The 20,123-nt window shown below is 39.0% G+C and overlaps 2 protein-coding genes across 5 annotated transcripts in view; one reads left to right on the plus strand and one right to left on the minus strand.

Annotated features, from left to right (window-relative positions):
• The first annotated feature begins 4,154 nt into the window (after positions 1-4,154).
• On the plus strand, positions 4,155-6,239 carry LOC128563933 (adiponectin receptor protein 1-like). The gene has a single exon (XM_053559479.1). It carries the CDS (start codon positions 4,374-4,376, stop codon positions 5,499-5,501), a length of 1,128 nt encoding a protein of 375 aa, XP_053415454.1. The 5' UTR covers positions 4,155-4,373; the 3' UTR covers positions 5,502-6,239.
• A 6,984-nt stretch (positions 6,240-13,223) lies between these two features.
• The window catches only part of RB1CC1 (RB1 inducible coiled-coil 1), a 93,997-nt gene continuing 87,097 nt past the window's right edge, over positions 13,224-20,123 (minus strand). For 3 of the 4 annotated variants that reach the window (XM_053558600.1, XM_053558602.1, XM_053558603.1), the window contains 3 exons: positions 18,617-18,753; positions 15,346-15,416; positions 13,224-14,628 (listed from right to left, as the gene is read on the minus strand). In XM_053558600.1, coding sequence (XP_053414575.1) covers positions 14,551-14,628; positions 15,346-15,416; positions 18,617-18,753 — 286 coding nt within the window. In that variant the 3' untranslated portion in view covers positions 13,224-14,550. The remainder of the gene's footprint in view (positions 14,629-15,345; positions 15,417-18,616; positions 18,754-20,123) is intronic. The other variant, XM_053558601.1, reaches the window with a different exon arrangement.

Here is a 20,123-nt window from a genome sequence, read left to right on the forward strand (position 1 = left end):
AACAGTGAGACTGTCATGTCAAAGTGTAGGGTTATGCTTAATTTCAAAAGAAATTAATCACATTTTTCAAATTACTTCCCATTTACAGTGTATGAGAGTTCCAATTTCCCCATATCTTTGCCAATGCTTGATATTGTTAGTCCTTTGAATTTTAAGCATTTTATTGGTTGCACAATGATATCACATTTTGATTTTGATTTGCATTTTTCTACTGACTAATGATATTGAACACTTTATATACCAGGGTACAAAAAAAGTGTATACATATTTTAAGTGATCTTGTTGGGAGTAAAACCAATCATTCTCAAAAAGTATATGAATTGCAGGTAAAATGCATGTGCATAACAATACCTTAAATTCAACTTCAAAAAGTAATCCTTAAATAACATCTCTTAAAATATGTATACATTTTTTGGCACCCTCTTAAAATCTGTGTATGTTTTTTATGTATACATATGATAATATGTATTATTATACATATAATACTTACATGTATTTTTTGAGAGAGGATCTTGTTACATAACCCAGGCTAGTCGTGAATTCCTGAGCTCAAGTAGTCTTCCTACCTTAGCCTCCTAGGTAGCTGGGATTACAGATACATACCACTGTGCCTGGATGAGCACTTTTTAAAATTGGTTACTAAAAACTGGTTATTTGGCTATCCTCTTTTATGAAGCACCCACTGAACATACAATTTTGCCTATTTCAATAACTGGCTTGTCTGTTTTTTTTGGAGACAGAGTCTCACTATGATCCCCTCGGTAGAGTGCCATAGCATCACAGCTCACAGCAACCTCTGACTCTTGGGCTTAAATGATTCTCTTGCCTCAGCCTCCCAAGTAGCTGGGACTACAGGCATCTGCCACAATGCCCAGCTATTTTTTGTCATTGTTGTGTAGCAGGCCCAGGCCATGTTCAAACCCGCCAGCCTTGGTGTATGTGGCTGACTCTGTAACCACTGTGCCCTGAGCCTTTTTTTGTTTTTTGTTTTTTTTGAGACAGAGTCTCAAGCTGTTGCCCTGGGTAGAGTACCATGGCATCACAGCTCACAGCCTCCCAAGTAGCTGGGACTATAGGCACTGGCCACAATGCCCAGCTATTTTTATTGTTGTTGTTGCAGTTGTCAATGCTTCTTTAGCTGGCCCAGGCCAAGTTCGAACCGGCCAGCCTTGGTGTATGTGGCCAGTGCCCTATCCACTGAGCTATGGGCGCCACTGGCTTATCTTTTTCTTATTGATTCATAGGAATTATTTATATATTCTGGATACTAATCTTTTGTTCAATCTGTGTATTACAAATATCTTCTCTGAACTAGCCTTTTCACTGTTTAAGTAGAGTCTTTTGATGAAAAGCAGTTCTTGGTTTTCATCTAGTCCATTGTATCAGTCTTTCCTTTTATATTGTACTTTTATTGTCCTAATTAAGAATTTATGTCTTTCCAGGGGAAAAGTGTAACAGAGGGAATGGCCTGGAAAAGGGTAAAAGTTTTCTTTCTCTTTAGAATCTACCCCATGTATGGGGTGGGAAATTAAAATCTGCCTCCCTGCCTCAGGCCAGTGGTCAGGAGCGACAGGGGAGTGTCCTTTGTACTTTGTACTTTGTAGCACAGGAGATGGCTCAACTGAACTATCTGGACAGAAGTTATGAGATTGTTTTCACAGGAGAGAGGATCCATCAGAACCATCAATTGTAGATAAGCAACAATACCTTGAAACTTAAAATGCTCCCTTTAAAACCTTTGCATTTCTGCTTATAGAGAGGACCATGATACTTCAAGATACTTCTGCCAAATCAATAAACTTCCTTTTCCTTCTCCTCAAACCAGTTACTTGTCTTCCATCCGAGGGGTCTTGGGGACAAGTGCCAAACTTTTAGTAACAAAAGGAGATATTTTTCCGTGTTCTTCCAAAAGTTCTATTCTTTTCCTTTTTGCATTTAATTTTGTGATTTATTTCAAATACATTTTTACATGTTTCAAATTAAGTTTGTGAATAGAATGCATTCGAAGATAAGCATTGTTTATTTTCCATTCAGTACTGTTAATTAATATCTTCCTTTCCCTACTGAACTGTGTCTTTGTAGTAAATCAGGTGATTGTATATAGGTGGGTCAATTTCTGTACTCCGTTTCCCACTCCACTTTTAAGCACAAACCCAGGGACTGTATTTGAAATGGTGGAGATAGTAATTTTCTAAAATGCTATTTTTAGATTGTGACATGAATGGTTTTGTCTTGATAGAGTTCTTTCAATTCTTTTCCCTCACTTACTTTCCAATCCTTTGTAAGGACAAAGATAGCCGTGTGGGCCAGGACATGGACTGGCAGTGGGAACCCCAGACATTCTGTGTACTCATTTCCCACAAATTCTGTGTACTTTCTCTCCTAAAAACAATTAACAATATAAAATTCAATATGTTCCTTAATCCAATACTAAGAAAGGGAAGTGAAATTACATAAGTACTAAGGAAGTTTTATTTTGCTTTATTCATAATTCATTTTCTGTATTCCAGACAGTATATATTAACACTTACTAGAAATAGTCTCCAAATGTTTTCAGATCTCAGAAATAACAATGCTGCAATCTAGGATTTTAACTCTTCCTTTTTCTCTTTTTTAAATTAATAAAGAAAAATATAACATCACTTTATCTTTAACATTAGTATTTATCCAGACCTCATATTATACTATAAATCAATAGTGATCAAAACTGCATGGTACTGGCACAAAAACAGAGAGGTAGATGTATGGAACAGAATAAGGAACTAAGAGATGAACCCAGCTACTTACCATTATTTGATCTTTGATAAGCCAATTAAAAACATTTAGTGGGGAAAAGATTCCCTATTTAACAAATAGTGCTGGGTGAATTGGCTGGCGACCTATAGAAGACTGAAACTGGACCCACACCTTTCACCATTAACTAAGATAGACTCTTGACGGATTAAATATTTACACTTAAGGCATGAAACTATAAAAATACTAGAAGAAAGTTCAGGGAAAACACTTGAAGAAATCCACCTAGGAGAATATTTTATGAGGAAGACCCGCTGGGCAATTGAAGCAACACCAAAAATACATTACTGGGATCTGATCAAACTAAAAAGCTTCTGCACAGCCAAAAACACAGTAAGTAAAGCAAGCAAACACCCCTCAGAATGGGAGAAGATATTTGCAGGTTATGTCTCCAACAAAGGTTTAATAACCAGAATCCACAGAGAACTCCAACACATTAGCAAGAAAAGAACAAGTGATCCCATCTCTTGGGACTTGAAGAAAAACTTCTCTGAAGATGACAGGTACTTGGCCTACAGACACATGAAAAAAATGCTCTTCATCCTAAATCATCAGAGAAATACAAATCAAAACCACTTCAAGATATCATCTAACCCCAGTAAGATTAGCCCACATCACAAAATCCCCAAACCGGAGATATTGGCGTGGATGTGGAGGAAAGAGAACACTTCTGCACTGCTCGTGGGAATGCAAACTAATATGTTCCTTTTGGAAAGATGTTTAGAGATCACTTAGGGATCTAAACATAGACCTGTAGTTGATCCTTCAATTCTTCAAAAATCACTTTATAACAAAAATATTTGCACCAGAATGTTTATTGCAGCCCGATTCATAATTGCTAAGTCATGGAAGAAGCCCGAGTGCCCATTAACCCATGAATGGATCAATAAATTGTGGTATATGTACGCCATGGAATATTATGCAGCCTTAAAAAAGATAGGGACTTTACCTCTTTCACGTTTACATGGTTGAAGCTGGAACATATTCCTCTTAGCAAAGTATCTCAAGAATGGAAGAAAAAGTATCCTATGTACTCAGCCCTACTATGAAACCAATTTATAGCTTTCATATGAAAGCTATAACCCAACTATAGCCCAAAAAGAAGGGGAAAGAGGAGAGGGAGGGGAGGGGAGAGGATGGGTGGAGGGAGGGTAATTGGTGGGACCGCATCTATGGTGCATTTTACAAGGGTACATGTTAAATTTATTGAGTGTAGAATATAAATGTCTGAACACAATAACTAAGAAAATGCAGTGAAGGCTATGTTAAGCAGTTTGATGAAAAAATTTCAAATGATATATAAAATCAGCACATTGCCTGCGAGGAGGTGACGCGACTGCGGAGGTGATGCGGGCTGTCGCGCGCCCCTTCCGGCGCGGGGAGGGCGCTGAAGATCCCGGGCCGCTCGGCCGCAGGCCGCCTCCACCGCCGCGAGATGTAGCCGGGGGGACCGCGGCCCCCAGCAGAGTCTACACTCCCCGTTTTTCTACCATCACAGGGAGATCTCTGCCCCCTGGGGCTGAGAGACCCCAACTTTTCCCCAAGCTGAAGCTGCAGGGCCTTGAGATACCACCAGCCAGATGTCATCCCACAAAGGATCTGTGGTGGCACAGGGCAATGGGGCTCCTGCCAGTAACAGGGAAACTGACACAGTGGAACTGGCTGAACTGGGACCCCTGCTAAAAGAGAAAGGCAAACGAGTGATCGCCAACCCAACCAAAGCTGAAGAAGAGCAAACATGCCCAGTGCCCCAGGAAGAGGAGGAAGAGGTGCGGGTACTGACACTTCCCCTGCAAGCCCACCACGCCATGGAGAAGATGGAGGCGTTTGTGTATGAGGTCGGGGAGGGACGCTGGAGAGTCATCCCATATGATGTGCTCCCTGACTGGCTGAAGGACAATGACTATCTGCTACATGGCCATAGACCACCCATGCCCTCCTTTCGGGCTTGTTTCAAGAGCATCTTCCGCATCCACACAGAAACTGGCAACATCTGGACCCATCTGCTTGGTTTTGTGCTGTTTCTCTTTTTGGGAATCTTGACCATGCTTAGACCAAATATGTACTTCATGGCCCCTCTACAGGAGAAGGTGGTTTTTGGGATGTTCTTTTTGGGTGCAGTGCTCTGCCTCAGCTTCTCCTGGCTCTTCCACACTGTCTATTGTCATTCAGAGAAAGTCTCTCGGACTTTTTCCAAACTGGACTATTCAGGGATCGCTCTACTGATTATGGGGAGCTTTGTCCCCTGGCTCTATTACTCTTTCTACTGCTCCCCACAGCCACGGCTCATCTACCTCTCTATTGTCTGTGTCCTGGGCATTTCTGCCATCATTGTGGCACAGTGGGACCGGTTCGCCACTCCCAAGCACCGGCAGACAAGAGCAGGAGTGTTCCTGGGACTTGGCTTGAGTGGTGTTGTGCCCACCATGCACTTTACTATCGCTGAGGGCTTTGTCAAGGCCACCACAGTGGGCCAGATGGGCTGGTTCTTCCTCATGGCTGTGATGTACATCACTGGAGCTGGCCTTTATGCTGCTCGAATTCCTGAGCGCTTCTTTCCTGGAAAATTTGACATATGGTTCCAGTCTCATCAGATTTTCCACGTCCTGGTGGTGGCAGCAGCCTTTGTACACTTCTATGGAGTCTCCAACCTTCAAGAATTCCGTTATGGCCTAGAAGGTGGCTGTACTGATGACTCCCTTCTCTGAGCCTTCCCACCTGAGGGGTGGAGGAGGAACTTCCCAAGTGCTTTTAAAAATAACTTCTTTGCTGAAGTGAGAGGAAGAGTCTGAGTTGTCTGTTTCTAGAAGAAACCTGTTAGAGAATTCAGTACCAACCAAGCTTCAGCCCACTTTCACACCCACTGGGCAATAAACTTAACATTTCCATTCCCCTAGCTGGGAAGGGTTGGGATGGTCAAACTTAGCCACCCCCTCCTCAGCAAGGTAACTACCGGCCCCTCACAGAGACAGTACTTTGAAACTCATGTTTAGATTTTAGCCCCCCTTCATCTTTTTGGGAAAAAATAATGGACTGGGACTCTTCAGAAATTCTGTTTGTTTTTTTTCTGGAAGAAAATGTCCTTCTCTTATCCCCTTCCTTTCTTTGTAACCTGGCTTATAACAGGCCATCCATTTTGTAGCACACTTTTGAAAAACAATTATATAACCTGGTCCCATCTTTCTAGGGCCTGGATCCGCATACACAGCAGGAAGAATAAAGCCACCAACTTTTACATAGCCCGGCTAATCATGGAAGTGTGTCCAGGCTTAAAATAACTTGAGTTTTAATTTTTTTTTTCTTGGTAGAGTAATGTAAAATTAAAGTGGGGAAAGATATTTAATATTTAATACTAAGCTTTAAAAAGAAACATGCTATCATTGCTATGTATCTTGATGCAAAGACTATGATGATAATAAAAGAAAGTACAGAAGAAAAAAAAAAAATCAGCACATTGCACTCCATGATTGCATTAATGTACACAGCTATGATTTAATAAAAAAAAAAACTTCTAAAAAAAACAAATAACATTAGCTATTTATTTAGTTATTATATTTATTCATGCAATCTCTTTATTTGCAATATACAATTATATTTTAATTAGGAAGTACATTTTTAGCTCTTGCTTGTGAATGAAAACATTCAGTAAAAAAAGAAGCAGTTATATACGTTTGGGCTGTGATAATTTAATGAACTGATTCCACATTTTCTTCATAAACTAAAAACGAAACTCCTGATTCAAGTATTAATATACTAGTTTCCCTGATACATCTCATGACTAGAATACTTAATTCAATTCTCTACAAGTACTTGGTCACTGAACCCTCATGAAACCATCCTTTGTAAAGTTAATAAAAGGCCATAAGATGGGAAATGCAGTAAGAGCCTGAGCTCTGCAAAGGTATAGGCATAGTTAAAATACATTTATATAGCTGGGTACCATGGCTCATGCCTGTAATCCTAGACCTTTGGGAGGCTGAGGCAGGTAGACTGCTTGAGCTCAGGAGTTCAAGACCAGCCTCAGCAAGAACATGACCCCTTTTCTACCAAAAATAGAAAAATTAGCTGAATGTTGTGACAGGCAACTGTAGTCCAAGCTACTCTGGAGGCTGAGGCAAGATGATCACTTGAGCCCAGGAGTTTGAGGTTGCTGTGAGCTATGAAGCCATGCACACTGTACCCAGGGTGACAGAGTGAGACTCTGTCAAAAAAAAAAAATAAATATATATATATATATCCAGCTTTCCTGTAATTGCTTACTGAAAGGTTATGGAGCCAAAGATAAAAGAGCCTATTCTGAGGCTGAAAGGAAGATGAAGTCCTGATTCGTGCAATTTAAATGGTTTTATTCCACCTGGGTGCAGGTGGGGTGAGATCTCCAACCAAGAAGAAAGCCACACGTGGGTGATGGTGGATGGAGGTTTTAAAGGTTGGAAAGGTGGGGTTGGGATATTCCTTTTCCTGGGTTGGGCTTCCGTTGGAAGGGTAGGGGTTGGCCCGGTTACCTTTCCTAGGTGGGGTAGCGGGTTGATTCTTTTAGGTGGGTCCTCCCTATTTGGGCGGGTTTGACTCTATCGTGCCAGTCTTTTTAATCTATTATAAGGAGATGGGATGATGGGTGTGGTATCTCTTTGACTACTTCCTGTGGGAGGAGGGGCTGCATGCGATGTCTGTAAAGACCTCACGGTGAATGATGGCTATTTCCAACTCAAATATTCCTGAGGTTTTCCTGTGGACACTCATGGTGTGAAGTGCAGTACTGAAATGCATGAACAGAGTAGGTGGCAGGCAGTTGGATACAGGCTTCCGTGTCACCCTCAGACAGTAGTCACAGATGTATTGTCTTTCTTTTTTTCTTTTTTTTCAGACAGAGCTTCAAGCTGTTGGCCTGGGTAGAGAGTGCTGTGGCATCACAGCTCACAGCAACCTCCAACTCCTGGGCTCAAGCAATTCTCTTGCCTCCGCCTCCCAAGTAGCTGGGACTACAGGTGCCCACCACAATGCCCGGCTATTTTTCGGTTGCAGCTGTCATTGGTGTTTGCCTGCCCGGGCTGGATTCGAACCCACCAGCTCAGGTGTATGTGGCTGGCACCTTAGCCGCTTGAGCCACAGATGTATTTTCTTAGGAATTAGCCTGCAGGCATCATTGTTTTGGCCTCCTGGTTAAGTGTAACTGGTTTACTGTGTTTGATAAGGTTCAGAATTTTTCCTTGAAGAAAAAGGTATAGTTTGTCAATGGGGAAAAAAGCCATATTCTGTAAAATAAAGAAGTTTATTCTGAGTCAAATTTGAGGACCATGACCTGGAGCCACCCCCAAGAAGTCTGGGTGGACTCATAGTAGTGGGTTACGATTTGGTTTCATACATTCTGGCAAGACAGGAATTACAGGTATAGTCATAAATCAATGCGTGGAAAACATACATTAATTTGGCCTGAAAGGTGGGCTATCTCACAGCAGAGGCTTAGCAGTTACAGGTAGGCTTAAAGCTTCCTTAGCTGACAATTGGCTGAAAGAGTTAGGCATATAGAGCAGGAGCCAGTGAGAAGGAAAGCTTGAGTTAAGGTTCAGGGTCTGCTAATCAGAAGACAAGGAGGTGGCACGTGTGTAGCACTGGGGAGACATGTCCCACGGTAAGCTCTATGGCTGGACCATGAAGGCCACCCAACTATTGATTCCTGCTCCAATTTTCAGCTCTTTGGGCAACTTTTTGATAATTCTGCTTTCCAATAAAAACAATTCATTTATTATCATGTTTCTCTTGGCAACTAGATTACCATAAATATCTTTCTGGTTTATACTAGTATCATACCCTTTGTGATGTTGCCTGAACTATGCAAAAACATGCAAAAATTAGTGCTACTGATTCATAATTTTTGTTTCTGACAGGTCTTGCTCTGTTACCCTTGTTGCAAAGCAGTGGCATGATTACAGCTGTGATCTCTCCAGTTCCTAAGTGCAAATGATTGTCCTGCCTCAGCCTCTCAAGTAACATAGTTAAAGACTATAGGCATGTGCCCCCATGTCCAGCTTTTTAATCTTATTAAGTGAAAGGATTTTGCTGTGTTACCCAGACTGGTCTTGAACTCCTGGCCCCAAGCAATCCCTTCACCCTGGCCTCTCAAACTGCTGGGATTACAGGTGTGAGCCAGCATGGGTGGCCTGCAATTTTTTTTTTTTTAATTTTAGAGAACAGTTTGAAGATATTTAGAACACATAAAGCACTACTTACCGACAACTGGGATGCATGTACATTGGATAGCCTGTTTTAAAGGCCATGTTGGTATCTTCAGAAGTCACACTTCTCAAACAGAGACGTAGAGATGAGCCTATAATATGATGATGAAACTGCTGAAAGAATGAAGGCTTACTCTGTATTTGGGAGACAGGCTTTACATATTTGGAGAAGTTTAAAAACTCATTCTTTTAAGCAACGAGGCATTCCCATTAGAAGACTGGGCTGGTTAAGGAGACATCATTGGTAGAACAGAATTCCAAAGAGATTACAAGTGACACGTACCTTATTCACTGAGTAATATTTCTACTGTGACAACTGGAGGACTTGATTGGTGGCATTTCTGAAGTAGTCTGGGAAAGGAATATTACAACACCCATCTGGAATCGGATGGTCAGAAGCACGTTTGCTGTTAGGTGCCACAACATTGGAGGGGTCATTCTGAAGCCAAACATAACATTTGTAAAAATAGCTCTTTTAGAGTCACAGAGTGTTGCAAATTCCGCAAATGTCGACATTCAACTTTAGTTGATTGTTCAGTACAGTTGGAGGGATTCCTGTCAGCTCAGAAAGAAAGAAGGGTGACACCTGTTATCACAGGCACTGTGTTCTAATGGGGCCTGGGTGATGGGTGGAAGCTGCCCCCGGTGTATTCCGGCATGACACACGTGCAGGGTCACTCACTGCTTTAATGAGCACGTGGAGAACTAGCCGTGCAATGTTATTTGAGGCGTGCTACTGGTTTCTACTAACATTAGCATTGGTATTGCTACTGAGCGTTCCTTAAGGTGGGAATGAAACAGGTGGAACTCATCTAATGTGTCCAAGACTGAGACACTTTAAGAAGTATGTAAACCAAATAGTTTATAGCTGACTGCGGAGTCTCACTGCCACTCTGTTAAGAACTGCCTGAAAGAATTTCCATCTTACCCTTAAGAATTATACAAAGTAGTTTTAAAAATTGGCCAAAGACAGCTTGTTTATGTCCTAAGAGGATGACTAACATAAGAACTATCAATTAGGGGACGTTAAATTGTAACTGCTTGCCAGCTTTCGCTATTAAGTGTAATAGGTAAATTTAAGAAAAAAATTACCAAGTTTGGTTGCTCTTAGGCATCATTAAGTCACATGCTTTTTAATAAAAAATCTCTAAGTATATTTGAAAAGGCATCGCTATTTTAGACCTACCATCACTAATGTGGTAGTTTTTAAAAGCTCTCTTGGTTTTTTGCAGCTTTATGAGTCTGGTTTGGTTCTCTGACTTTGACCAAGAATATGGCAGAAGTGGGATGTGGTACAAGAGTCATCACTCTTTGGAATCCAGCCGGGAACTTTGATAGATGCTACACAAGAAAGCAAGGCGTCCTGAGCCAAGTCCAAACACGAGAGAGGGGGCACTTGGGACCATCCAGCTGGAGCGGAGTAAACACAGACTGTTATCTCAGGGGCATTTAAATAGCTGTCATTTCAAACCACTAAGTGTTGGACTGATCAGTTACACAATATATACCTAACACAAACGGTAGGAACAGTCAGACGCTGCCGTAACAAAGACTTAACATATAACACGTCCTAACCAAGGCTGAAGAAAGGTGAACAAACTAGCTTGACAAAGCTTAAGAAACTCTACTGAAAGCTGGAAAAACGGGGACTCGTGTCTTGTATTAGCCAAAACAACTGGCAAAACTAATGAACTTGTGGTTTCCACTGGCTTATTTAAGCTGTGTATAATGAGGTACAGAAGGGAGAGATGAAAACAGATTGGTCTGCAAGAATATAGAAACATAGGATACTTAGGAGCTGCTGGGTTGGATGCACTCTCTCTAGCAAGCTTAGGATTCTCAAAGTAAGAAACAATTTCAGGGTCACTATTAAATCAAGGCTGTGACTGTCATGCCCTTTGTTAAGACGTCAGGTTTAAGTAAGTGCCCAGTAGATTCTTTCAGCTCAACATGGCTCCAGAGAATCCTGTCTCCCATAGCACTCTGGCCCTCCGGAGAGAAGTCTGTATGAATTATGACTTAGCTTGTAAAGGGCATGTAGAGAATTTCAATTATGTTTACAGGAAAACCATAGTTTTTAAAGGAGCTATTGTTTGCTGAATATGCACAAAGACATTTCAAAATGAAAAAGCCTCTACACCATCTATTCCCTAAGTCTACTTCAGGGCACTTGAGGCAAATGCTATCGTTTTAATTCCGAAAAAGTATCTTTTAGTCCCTTTTTCTTTTCTTGGGTTCGTGCCTTAAAGTAATGACATTCACAAAAACTCTTCTCACCTCTGGAGGAATTAACACATATGCTCAGATGTTTTCCCCTAATTGGAAGATCATCACGGCTAAAAGTCCGGAGTGGTCATTATGACTCCCAGCTGAGGTCCTAATTCTGAGACTTTGGCCGAATCGCTAAAGCCCCTGAGTGTTTTATCTCAAAAAGGATTAAGCAAGTAGTGATGTCACAGAAAATGGCAGATTAGGAGTCCCAGAAAAAGGTAAAGGAGGGAAATACAGAGCTCCCAGTCAGAGATTTAATGCCCTCCTCTAGAACATAAGGGGAAAAGCAAGGATTATTAGTCATTTGAGGATCACTTTCACCACGAGATCCAAAGTTAAAAAGATCCAAGTTAATTAATGAGGAAGGAAAAAGGCCTGGGGAAATAATACAGGGATTAGAGGAAAATGTTATGAAAAGACTAATTCTTATCTTCAGAAACTTGAAAAAAATGAATCCATAGGATTCATGAAAAGGTGATAAGCACTTTAGAAACTTAAAGCCACAACTGCCAACGTGAAAACTCAATGGAATAGTTTAAAATATTGAGAAAACCCATAGAAAAAACCTAAAATATTAAAATTGACACACAAACTTCATGGCCACCCCATATTGTGGCCATGAAGGGCAATTGTGAAAAAAATGCCTCTCTTGCTACGGAACATTCAAGTGCAGGTCAAAGGGCCACTGCCTGCCTGCACTTGTGGTGAGCGTGGTTCCAGTTGGGAACTGCAGCATATTTTATCACACCATTTTATAATGACAGGACTAAAAACAACAAAAAGCTCCTAAACATTTCTGGGGTGGGAACCAATCTATAGACAAACACATACGGAAGGATCACACTTCCCAACAATGACCTGGGTGTCAGAAGACAATGAAGAGGGGTCTGCAAAACACTTTATCCAGTTAAGCCATTGAATGTGAGCCTATTAAATTCGTCTCACAAATTTTTTCCTAATAAGTTACTTTATCATAAACTCAAACAAGTGAGAGAAGAGAGCCCACGTAACAGTGGCTTTTTAACAAAAATGTTAAGGTCCTAGAATATGAAATAGAAGGCTTAGAGAGCAATCAGATGTTTGAAGCAGAACTAATGGCTTCAAAATGAAAGTCTGAGAAAAGTGACTTATACAATAAAATATGAAGAACCATCTGAAAGTACTAAAGGTATGACAATTATATGGCAACGGCACAAGAAAAATCCCGAAGATCTTCATATAAAAATTGACAAGCTGGGCAGCGCCTGTGGCTCAAGGAGTAGGGAGCCGGTCCCATATGCCAGAGGTGGCGGGTTCAAACCCACCCCGGCCAAAAACCACAAAAAAAAAAAAAAAAAAAAAATTGACGAGCTGTACAAGAAAGGAAATATAATCATAGCTCAGGAAATAGTGAGTTGTCATAATGCAAATCCAAAGAGCACACTCGGAAGTAATATACTATGTAGAAATGATAGAGGTGGGGAAGTAAGCTTAAAAATAAATAAATCGGCTTGGTGCCTGTAGCTCAGTGGCCAGGGTGCCAGCCACATACACCAGAGGTGGTGGGTTCGAATCCAGCCCGGGCCTGCCAAACAACAATAACTACAACCAAAAAACAACCGGGCGTTGTGGTGGGCGCCTGTAGTCTCAGCTACTTGGGAGGCTGAGGCAAGAGAATTGCCTAAGCCCAAGAGTATGAGGTTGCTGTGAGCTGTGACACTATGACACTCTACCCAGGGCCACGGCTTAAGACTCTGTCTCAAAAAAAAAAAAAAAAAAAAAAAAAAAAATTGAAGGGCACTAATTAAGTCAAAATGAGATACCTGACAAATTCATTTAGACCACACCAAATCTGCTTAACAAAACCACTCTGTCTACACAGTGATTTATTGATTTGGTATTTTGTTGCATAAAGATGCTATGGAAGGACTGAATAGAAACATGTGAAATCATTTGTTCATTTATTCATTAATGTCAAATTCAGTTTTCTATACACTATCATGTTTATTCCATTTTTATACTATTAGATATACATATTTAAAAAAATATTTAACTTATTTTATGAAGAAATTAAATATTTTCTGGAAAAGAATCATTTTTATTGTTCTCTAGCAACAAACCTAAACAAATCTCATCCAACTTAACTCAGTTAAATACCTTTGCTCAATGGCAACTTCTCTAAAGTCCTAGTTTATACAATGCTATTCTACTTAACACTGTTTTACCCTGTTACATCGTATATATTAAAGAACATTTTTGTAATAAACATGTTTCTCTGTGATATGATACAGAACAATTTTTTCACAACTTCCAGCAATCACTCAAATATATTAAAAATGTATCCTCCTTTAAAAGGCACACACATTTACAGGTTGGAATCTTTATTGTTTTAAAATTGTATAGGTCTTTTACAATACAATATTTTGTTATTTAAAATGACCTATTTTGGTTAATGTACAATGAGTATCTTTTTTCCCAAAACTCACCCATGAATTACAATTTCATCAATGTGATTATTCTAAACAGTCATAAATACAGAGGGAAAATCCAAGTGCTGCATTTGAAACAGTCAATGGCACAGACTCTTCTTCCCTTTAGAACCCAGATGACCAATCCATTGAAAGTGCTTTTAAAGACTGCTGATTATTTATGGCTGATCTTAAAATCAGTCAATCGAATTACAGTCCCCCCTTTTTTTAATATCAAAGGGCATTTAAAAAAATAAATGAAACAATTTGCTTTAGTAATCTACTGAGACGAACTCAAAATTATGATTATCTGCATGCAATAACACATCTGCTTAAATAGCTTTGAAGAATTTATACATTTTATAAAGAATGTGTTAAAGAGTGCAAGTATTCTGATACTGATTTCACAAGAGGACAAATGCTGGTAATAATAACTAACATTTAACATCTAAGTTCAAGCTAATGTATATTTAACAGGCAATTGATATGGCTAATCATAGGCCACAATGCACAAGGTATGCCCTTTGAGAAAATAAACTAGTTTGGTCCGCATTTCTAGAATTCTCTGGGTTAAAAGAAAAAAAAACACACACAAAATCAAAACCATTTTAATTCAGCCAAGAGTTCTGATGAATTTATTATTCCTAAAATGTAGCCAGTTAAAAAGTAAATGAAGTACAGCAGTGAAGTCTGCTGTCACACTGACTTTTGCATAAAAAGACGGCTCCTGTTTTGGGAGTGATGAATGAGCGCTGGAAGGTAAATCAGCAGATGTCACAAAATGTATTCATTTCGTCCAGAAGTTACACTTTCTTATTCCATGACACAGCTTTCACTCTGTAAAACTTCGTCCCCAAAGGAACTTTAAATCTGTTTTGTGCCTAAGAAGGAAAGAAAAAGGGAATCATTTGAAAGATTAAACCAAATCACACAGATACCCTCCTATCTACATAACTCATTGCTGGAATATTTAGGGTGGGGGAAGCTTATGTGGGGGAGTCTTTATAAAACGATGCAAGATTCGTTCCTCACCACCTGAGAATACAGAACATCTAGTATTGTTGGAAGACAAATTTAGTAGCCACAGTAAAGAACATAATAGAACGTGAGCCATACATCATCATTAAGTATCAAGAAACCTCAATACTAAACAGTTCAAGTTCTGTTAGTGTTTTGTACACTAAGGCCCCAAATTAGTGGGTCAGGAAGTATGTTCATTAGATTTCACTGATTCTATAATGATGATATTGTTACGACAGTCAGGTCAATTTTTAAGCCACCAAACTATCTTTCTTCAATGGGTGGGGGTAGAGTATAAAAATAAGAAAAGGTTAACTCTATCTACAGAAAGAATTCACTTTTTGGCATCAGTTATGCAGGGTTCTTTTTTTGCACATAAGATAATCATCATTTCATAATTACAGAAAAGTAGTTTTTCGGTATAGGTTGATGGATTGTTGGCAATCTTCCTCTACTATTTAAAGACAACATAAATACTTAGAAGGTCAAGAACAGTACTGGCATAGATTTCTATAATAAAGTAGCATGCAAATCTTCTTTATAAGTCCTAGGCTTATATCACATGATGTAGTGTTTACCTTTTTGGCTTGACAGTATTCCTTTTCCATTACTTTTCCAAGTACCCAGGGTCTTCTAGATGCACCTGAAGCTAATGAATCAAGTAGTTAATTTCTTTTTGAAAATATAGTTCTAATTTTATTGAAAACATAACTGCCAGAATCAAAACTGATTAAAGTTCTTATGAGTAAAGGTATACGTAAGATTTTTAAAACTGCTGAAATTGCTGAAATGCTTAATAATTTATAAACAACACTGAATTCATGTTGCCTTCAATCAGTAATATGTAGGTGGTTTTGGTTACTCATTAACTGAACATAAGTGGTACACCGAATCACGGAGCTAACAGTTCAGGAAATACTAACACTCTAAGTATAAATCACGAACAAATAAATCGAGGAATTCTAGGCTAACTCAACAGTGCCATCTACTGAAAGAAATTAACAAAGATCACTGATTCCATTTTTGAAAATACTTGATAGATTAAAAGCAAAGAAAGCACTGTTTTTTGAGGAGTAGTGCTTTCAGTGTAAGTCTTCGAGAGGCAGGAACTGTGCATTAACCACATCTGCATGCCACGGTGCTTGGCATGGCAGTGTGTACACAGTTGGTGCTCAATTAATACCTAAGAAGGATTAAGAATCAAAGAAAGTATAGGTTTAGAAAGGTAGTATTTGTGTGAAGGGAAGTTGAAAATGTGGGAGATACGAAATAAGAAGGCCAGTCCTCCCAAAGCCAAAATGTAAAAAGCTAAAAGGGAAAATATTAATTAATTATATTACTATTATTTTGAGACAGCGTCTCACTCTGTTGCCCTGGGAAGAATACCATGGCATCATTGTTCACAGAAACCTTAAACTCCCGGGTTAGAGCGATTCTCTTGCCTCAGCTTCCCCTGAGGCACCTGTCACAACACCTGGCTAGTTTATTTTTAGTAGGGAAGAGGGTCTCTCTCTTGCTCAGGCAGGTCTCTAACTCCTGAGCTCAGATGATCCCCCTGCCTTGGCCTCCTAGAGTGCTAAGATTACAGGGGTGAGACACCATGTCCAGCCTTCATTCTTTTTAAATTCATCAGAAGAGAAACTGCCCATATTGAAGTTGATTTCAAAAATATTCAGTCAGGCAAGGCACAGTGGCTCATGCCTATAATCTCTGTGCTTTGAGAGGTCAAGATGGGAGGATCACTTGAGGCTGGGAATTCAAGATCAGCCTGCGCAATAAGGTGAGACCCTGCCTCTATAAAAATTAAAAAATAAATAAATATATCTGGGCAGGGTGGTGTGCACCTGTAATCTCAGCTACTTGAGAGGCTATGGTGGGAGGATTCCTTGAGCAGACTCTTGGTAGTCAGGGAGCCTCTGTATTCTGCATAGGCTAAAGCTTCTGATATTCTCAACAGAAGATGTAACTGATTTTTATTCCAAAAAAAATAATAGAAGGGAAGGGAAGAGACACATGAAAGGTATTTTGAATAAACTTAGAAATGAACCTTAAGGATACTGTCCCATGACAGAAAGATAAAAACTCCTAGACAATAGGTGAAAAATACACTACAGAGTAAATTAGCACTGCACAGCCAGTTCATAATGTCTAAAATCAATCATCAAAAACTACCTGCTTGCATTATGCCAGAGTAAGGAGTCCGCTACCACAGGTACAAAGCGCACTGGTATCTACCCCCACCATAGCAACAACACAAGGGAAGGGAAGACCCAAATGGCACCTCTGTTAGGGATTTCTCAAAGAAAAAAAGGGGGGGGGCAGTGTTTTTTTGTTAAGTAAGGTTGTTAAATAAATTCTTTTCTGCAGGATTTGGGGGACAGCTTTTAAAATAGTAATATAGGCTAGGCAAGATGCCCCACGCCTGTAATCCCAACACTTTAGGAGGCCAAGGTGGAACGATCCCTGGAGCCCAGAGTTTGAGGTTACAGTGGACCATGATGACTGTACTACTGCACTACAGCACCAGGACAGATCAAGACCCAGATGTAAACACTGAGCATCCTATTGTTAGGCAGTAAACATGGAAATATTCTGAAATCTTTAAAAGTGTGAAGACTATGATATAATTTACCTTCATATGGCTCTAAGATAAAAAAGCGTGTGCACATCCGTGCATGGTATGTATCTATCAGACACACGCACATACAGAAATGATGCAGACAGGGTAAATGCTAATAACCAGGGAAGCTGGGGAGGGGTATGTGGGTTTTCTTTGTACTATGTTAATTTTTCTAACTTTTTTCAAAATTTAAAAACCATTTTTAAAAATAAAAAGTTTACACAAATGAAAAACACTCAGTAAAAAAAGCAAGTATCAAGTTCATTATTTTTAAGGTTAAAAAAATACTGAATAGTAAATTGTAAAATTATCCTTTTCATGGTCACACAACTATTGTACTACAGACATTCTAACTAGCCCACCAAGACAACCATGATGAAGTTGTACGGTACGCTAGCCTAGCTCACAAACAGGTATTTGACTCCATTCACATGTCATTCTATTTAGGAACATCAATCAAAACAGAAATATTTTTGTTTTCTCTTTTTAAATAATTTTATATAGGCTAAGTATACCACAATATCTATTCTGTTCTATATGAGTTCTTTAAAGATCACATAAGAACGGATGATACGTTGGTGGGACCACACCTGCGGTACATCTTACAAGGGTACAAGTGAAATTTACTAAATGTGGAATATAAATGTCTTAACACAATAACTAAGAAAATGCCATGAAGGCTATGTTAACCAGTTCGATGAAAGTATTTCAAATTGTATATAAAACCAGCACAATGTACCCCACGATTGCATTAATGTACACAGCTATGATTTAAAAAAAAAAAAAAAAAAAGAACTGGTGATACGAGTTGCTACTTAGTATATGTTAACAAAGCTTATTGCCTTTTAAAAAAAGGCATTGACCAGTATAACGAAAAATAAGGCAGAAACACAGGATGACAAGTAAGATAGAAAAGATATTTTACAATTAAAAAAAAAGTTTATTTTGCCAAAAAATGGCAACTCCTTTATAAACAAATGAGTGTGGACTAAGTTTCAATAGGCTGCCCATGAGATTTTTGACAATGTAATTCTGTAATTGCTAGGGTCTGAGAACTCTGAATCGTCACATCACCAGTTGATTCACTGTATAAGTACTCTAATTTTGAAGTGTCAAGAGAACCCACAAAAATAATCTAGATAATGCAAATTTTATCAGGGTTCCCTCTTAGTGACTTAATATACTCCCTGCACTCCAGTCTAAGATTTTAGTTATGGAATGACACTTACCACCCTCACCTGGTTTGAGATCCAGGGCAGGCAAAGACTCTGAATGGAGAAAATATAAAGTAGGACTGACGGTAAACAATACGTAATTGTCGTGGCGTTCATCTAGGATGATGAGCACCAGATCTCCCACCTGAAAACTGAACAAAGAAATATAATTTTATTAACTCAGAGATAGTTACTATAAATCCCCCTGTTCTGAAAACTTAAGTATATTCTGTATAATATCCAACTACATATTAAAATATTAATGTAGTATTAAACTTCACATTTATAAGATACTTTTTGTATGAGCCCAGCTCCTAATTTACTGGTCATATGCAAATGTGCAAAAAAAGATAATACCAGCAACTGTCAAAAACCGTTAAGTTTCCTTAATAAACTCTCCACAATGTAATGTAAAAAAATAAATTTAAAAACTGGCTTGGAGAGGGACAGAAAAACCACTCATTGTAGTTCCAACACAGGAAGCTACTTTGCTGATCTTCCATTGTATACTAAGAAACATAAATTCAGACAGTGTCAGTGAAAGGACTAGGTCCTGCTGCTCTAGCTTCCAAGCGTCATGCTCTTCCATTTCAAAGAAAATGCAACCCAGCGAGGTCCACAAGCCAGGTACTTAATTAGGTCTAAACGAGTCAGTAGCTGGCTCAGGATATGTCCTGAAGGAAAGGAAGGGAAGGGAGTAGCAGCAACAGCCGCCCACACGCCTCCCTGGGGTCTGTTTCCTCAGCGCCTTTTTAGAATGACTGTTCAAAACATCAACAGGCCTTGAAAATTAATCTCAAGATTCCTCAGATGTCAAGATCATTTAATTTAGTAGGTCCTATACCGAATAAAAAATAAAAATGAGCTTGAGAAGCTTTTCAAGTACAACAGCCTTTTATTCATTAATTGATTACCCCACAAATACTGCCGACATAACAACAATGTGGCAGACGCTGTTTTAAGACCAAAAGCTAATATTGTAAAAGGGAGAAAATGGGTCTCTCTGAGGCAGTTTTTTTTATTTATTTTTAAACACTTATATCTCTCTTTAGTCATCCCACTGATGTGACATATAGCTTGTAACTCAGCCTTTCAAATCACTGACGGATCAAATTTTAATGACATGTGAAAGGTCAGAACAACAGATGTCTGACAAACAAAAATGTAGTCAAATTTAGAAATGAAATATTAATATTAGAAATAAGAAATCTTTAATTTTCACTTCTTAAGTATAAAAACTGAACATTACTTGTAAGTTGCTAGCAATGCTTTTTTATTCCAGAGTTCCTTTCAAGTAAGGCAAACCAAAGAAAAATTACTAGGGGGTGATGTGGTCCCGGAAAATTGACTACTGAACTAATAAGTAAATTTATAATAAATAAATTTATTATTTATTTTTAACATATCAATAAAATGAAATCTGAAAAATAAAAATGAAGAAATATTGCAACTTAACAACAAATCAAGATTTACCAATATAAAATGAAAAAGATAAAGGAGATAAATGGGATTTAAAAGAGGT

The sequence above is a fragment of the Nycticebus coucang genome, chromosome 13 (genome assembly GCF_027406575.1).
Source record: "Nycticebus coucang isolate mNycCou1 chromosome 13, mNycCou1.pri, whole genome shotgun sequence".
NCBI classification, from domain to species: Eukaryota; Metazoa; Chordata; class Mammalia; order Primates; family Lorisidae; genus Nycticebus; species Nycticebus coucang.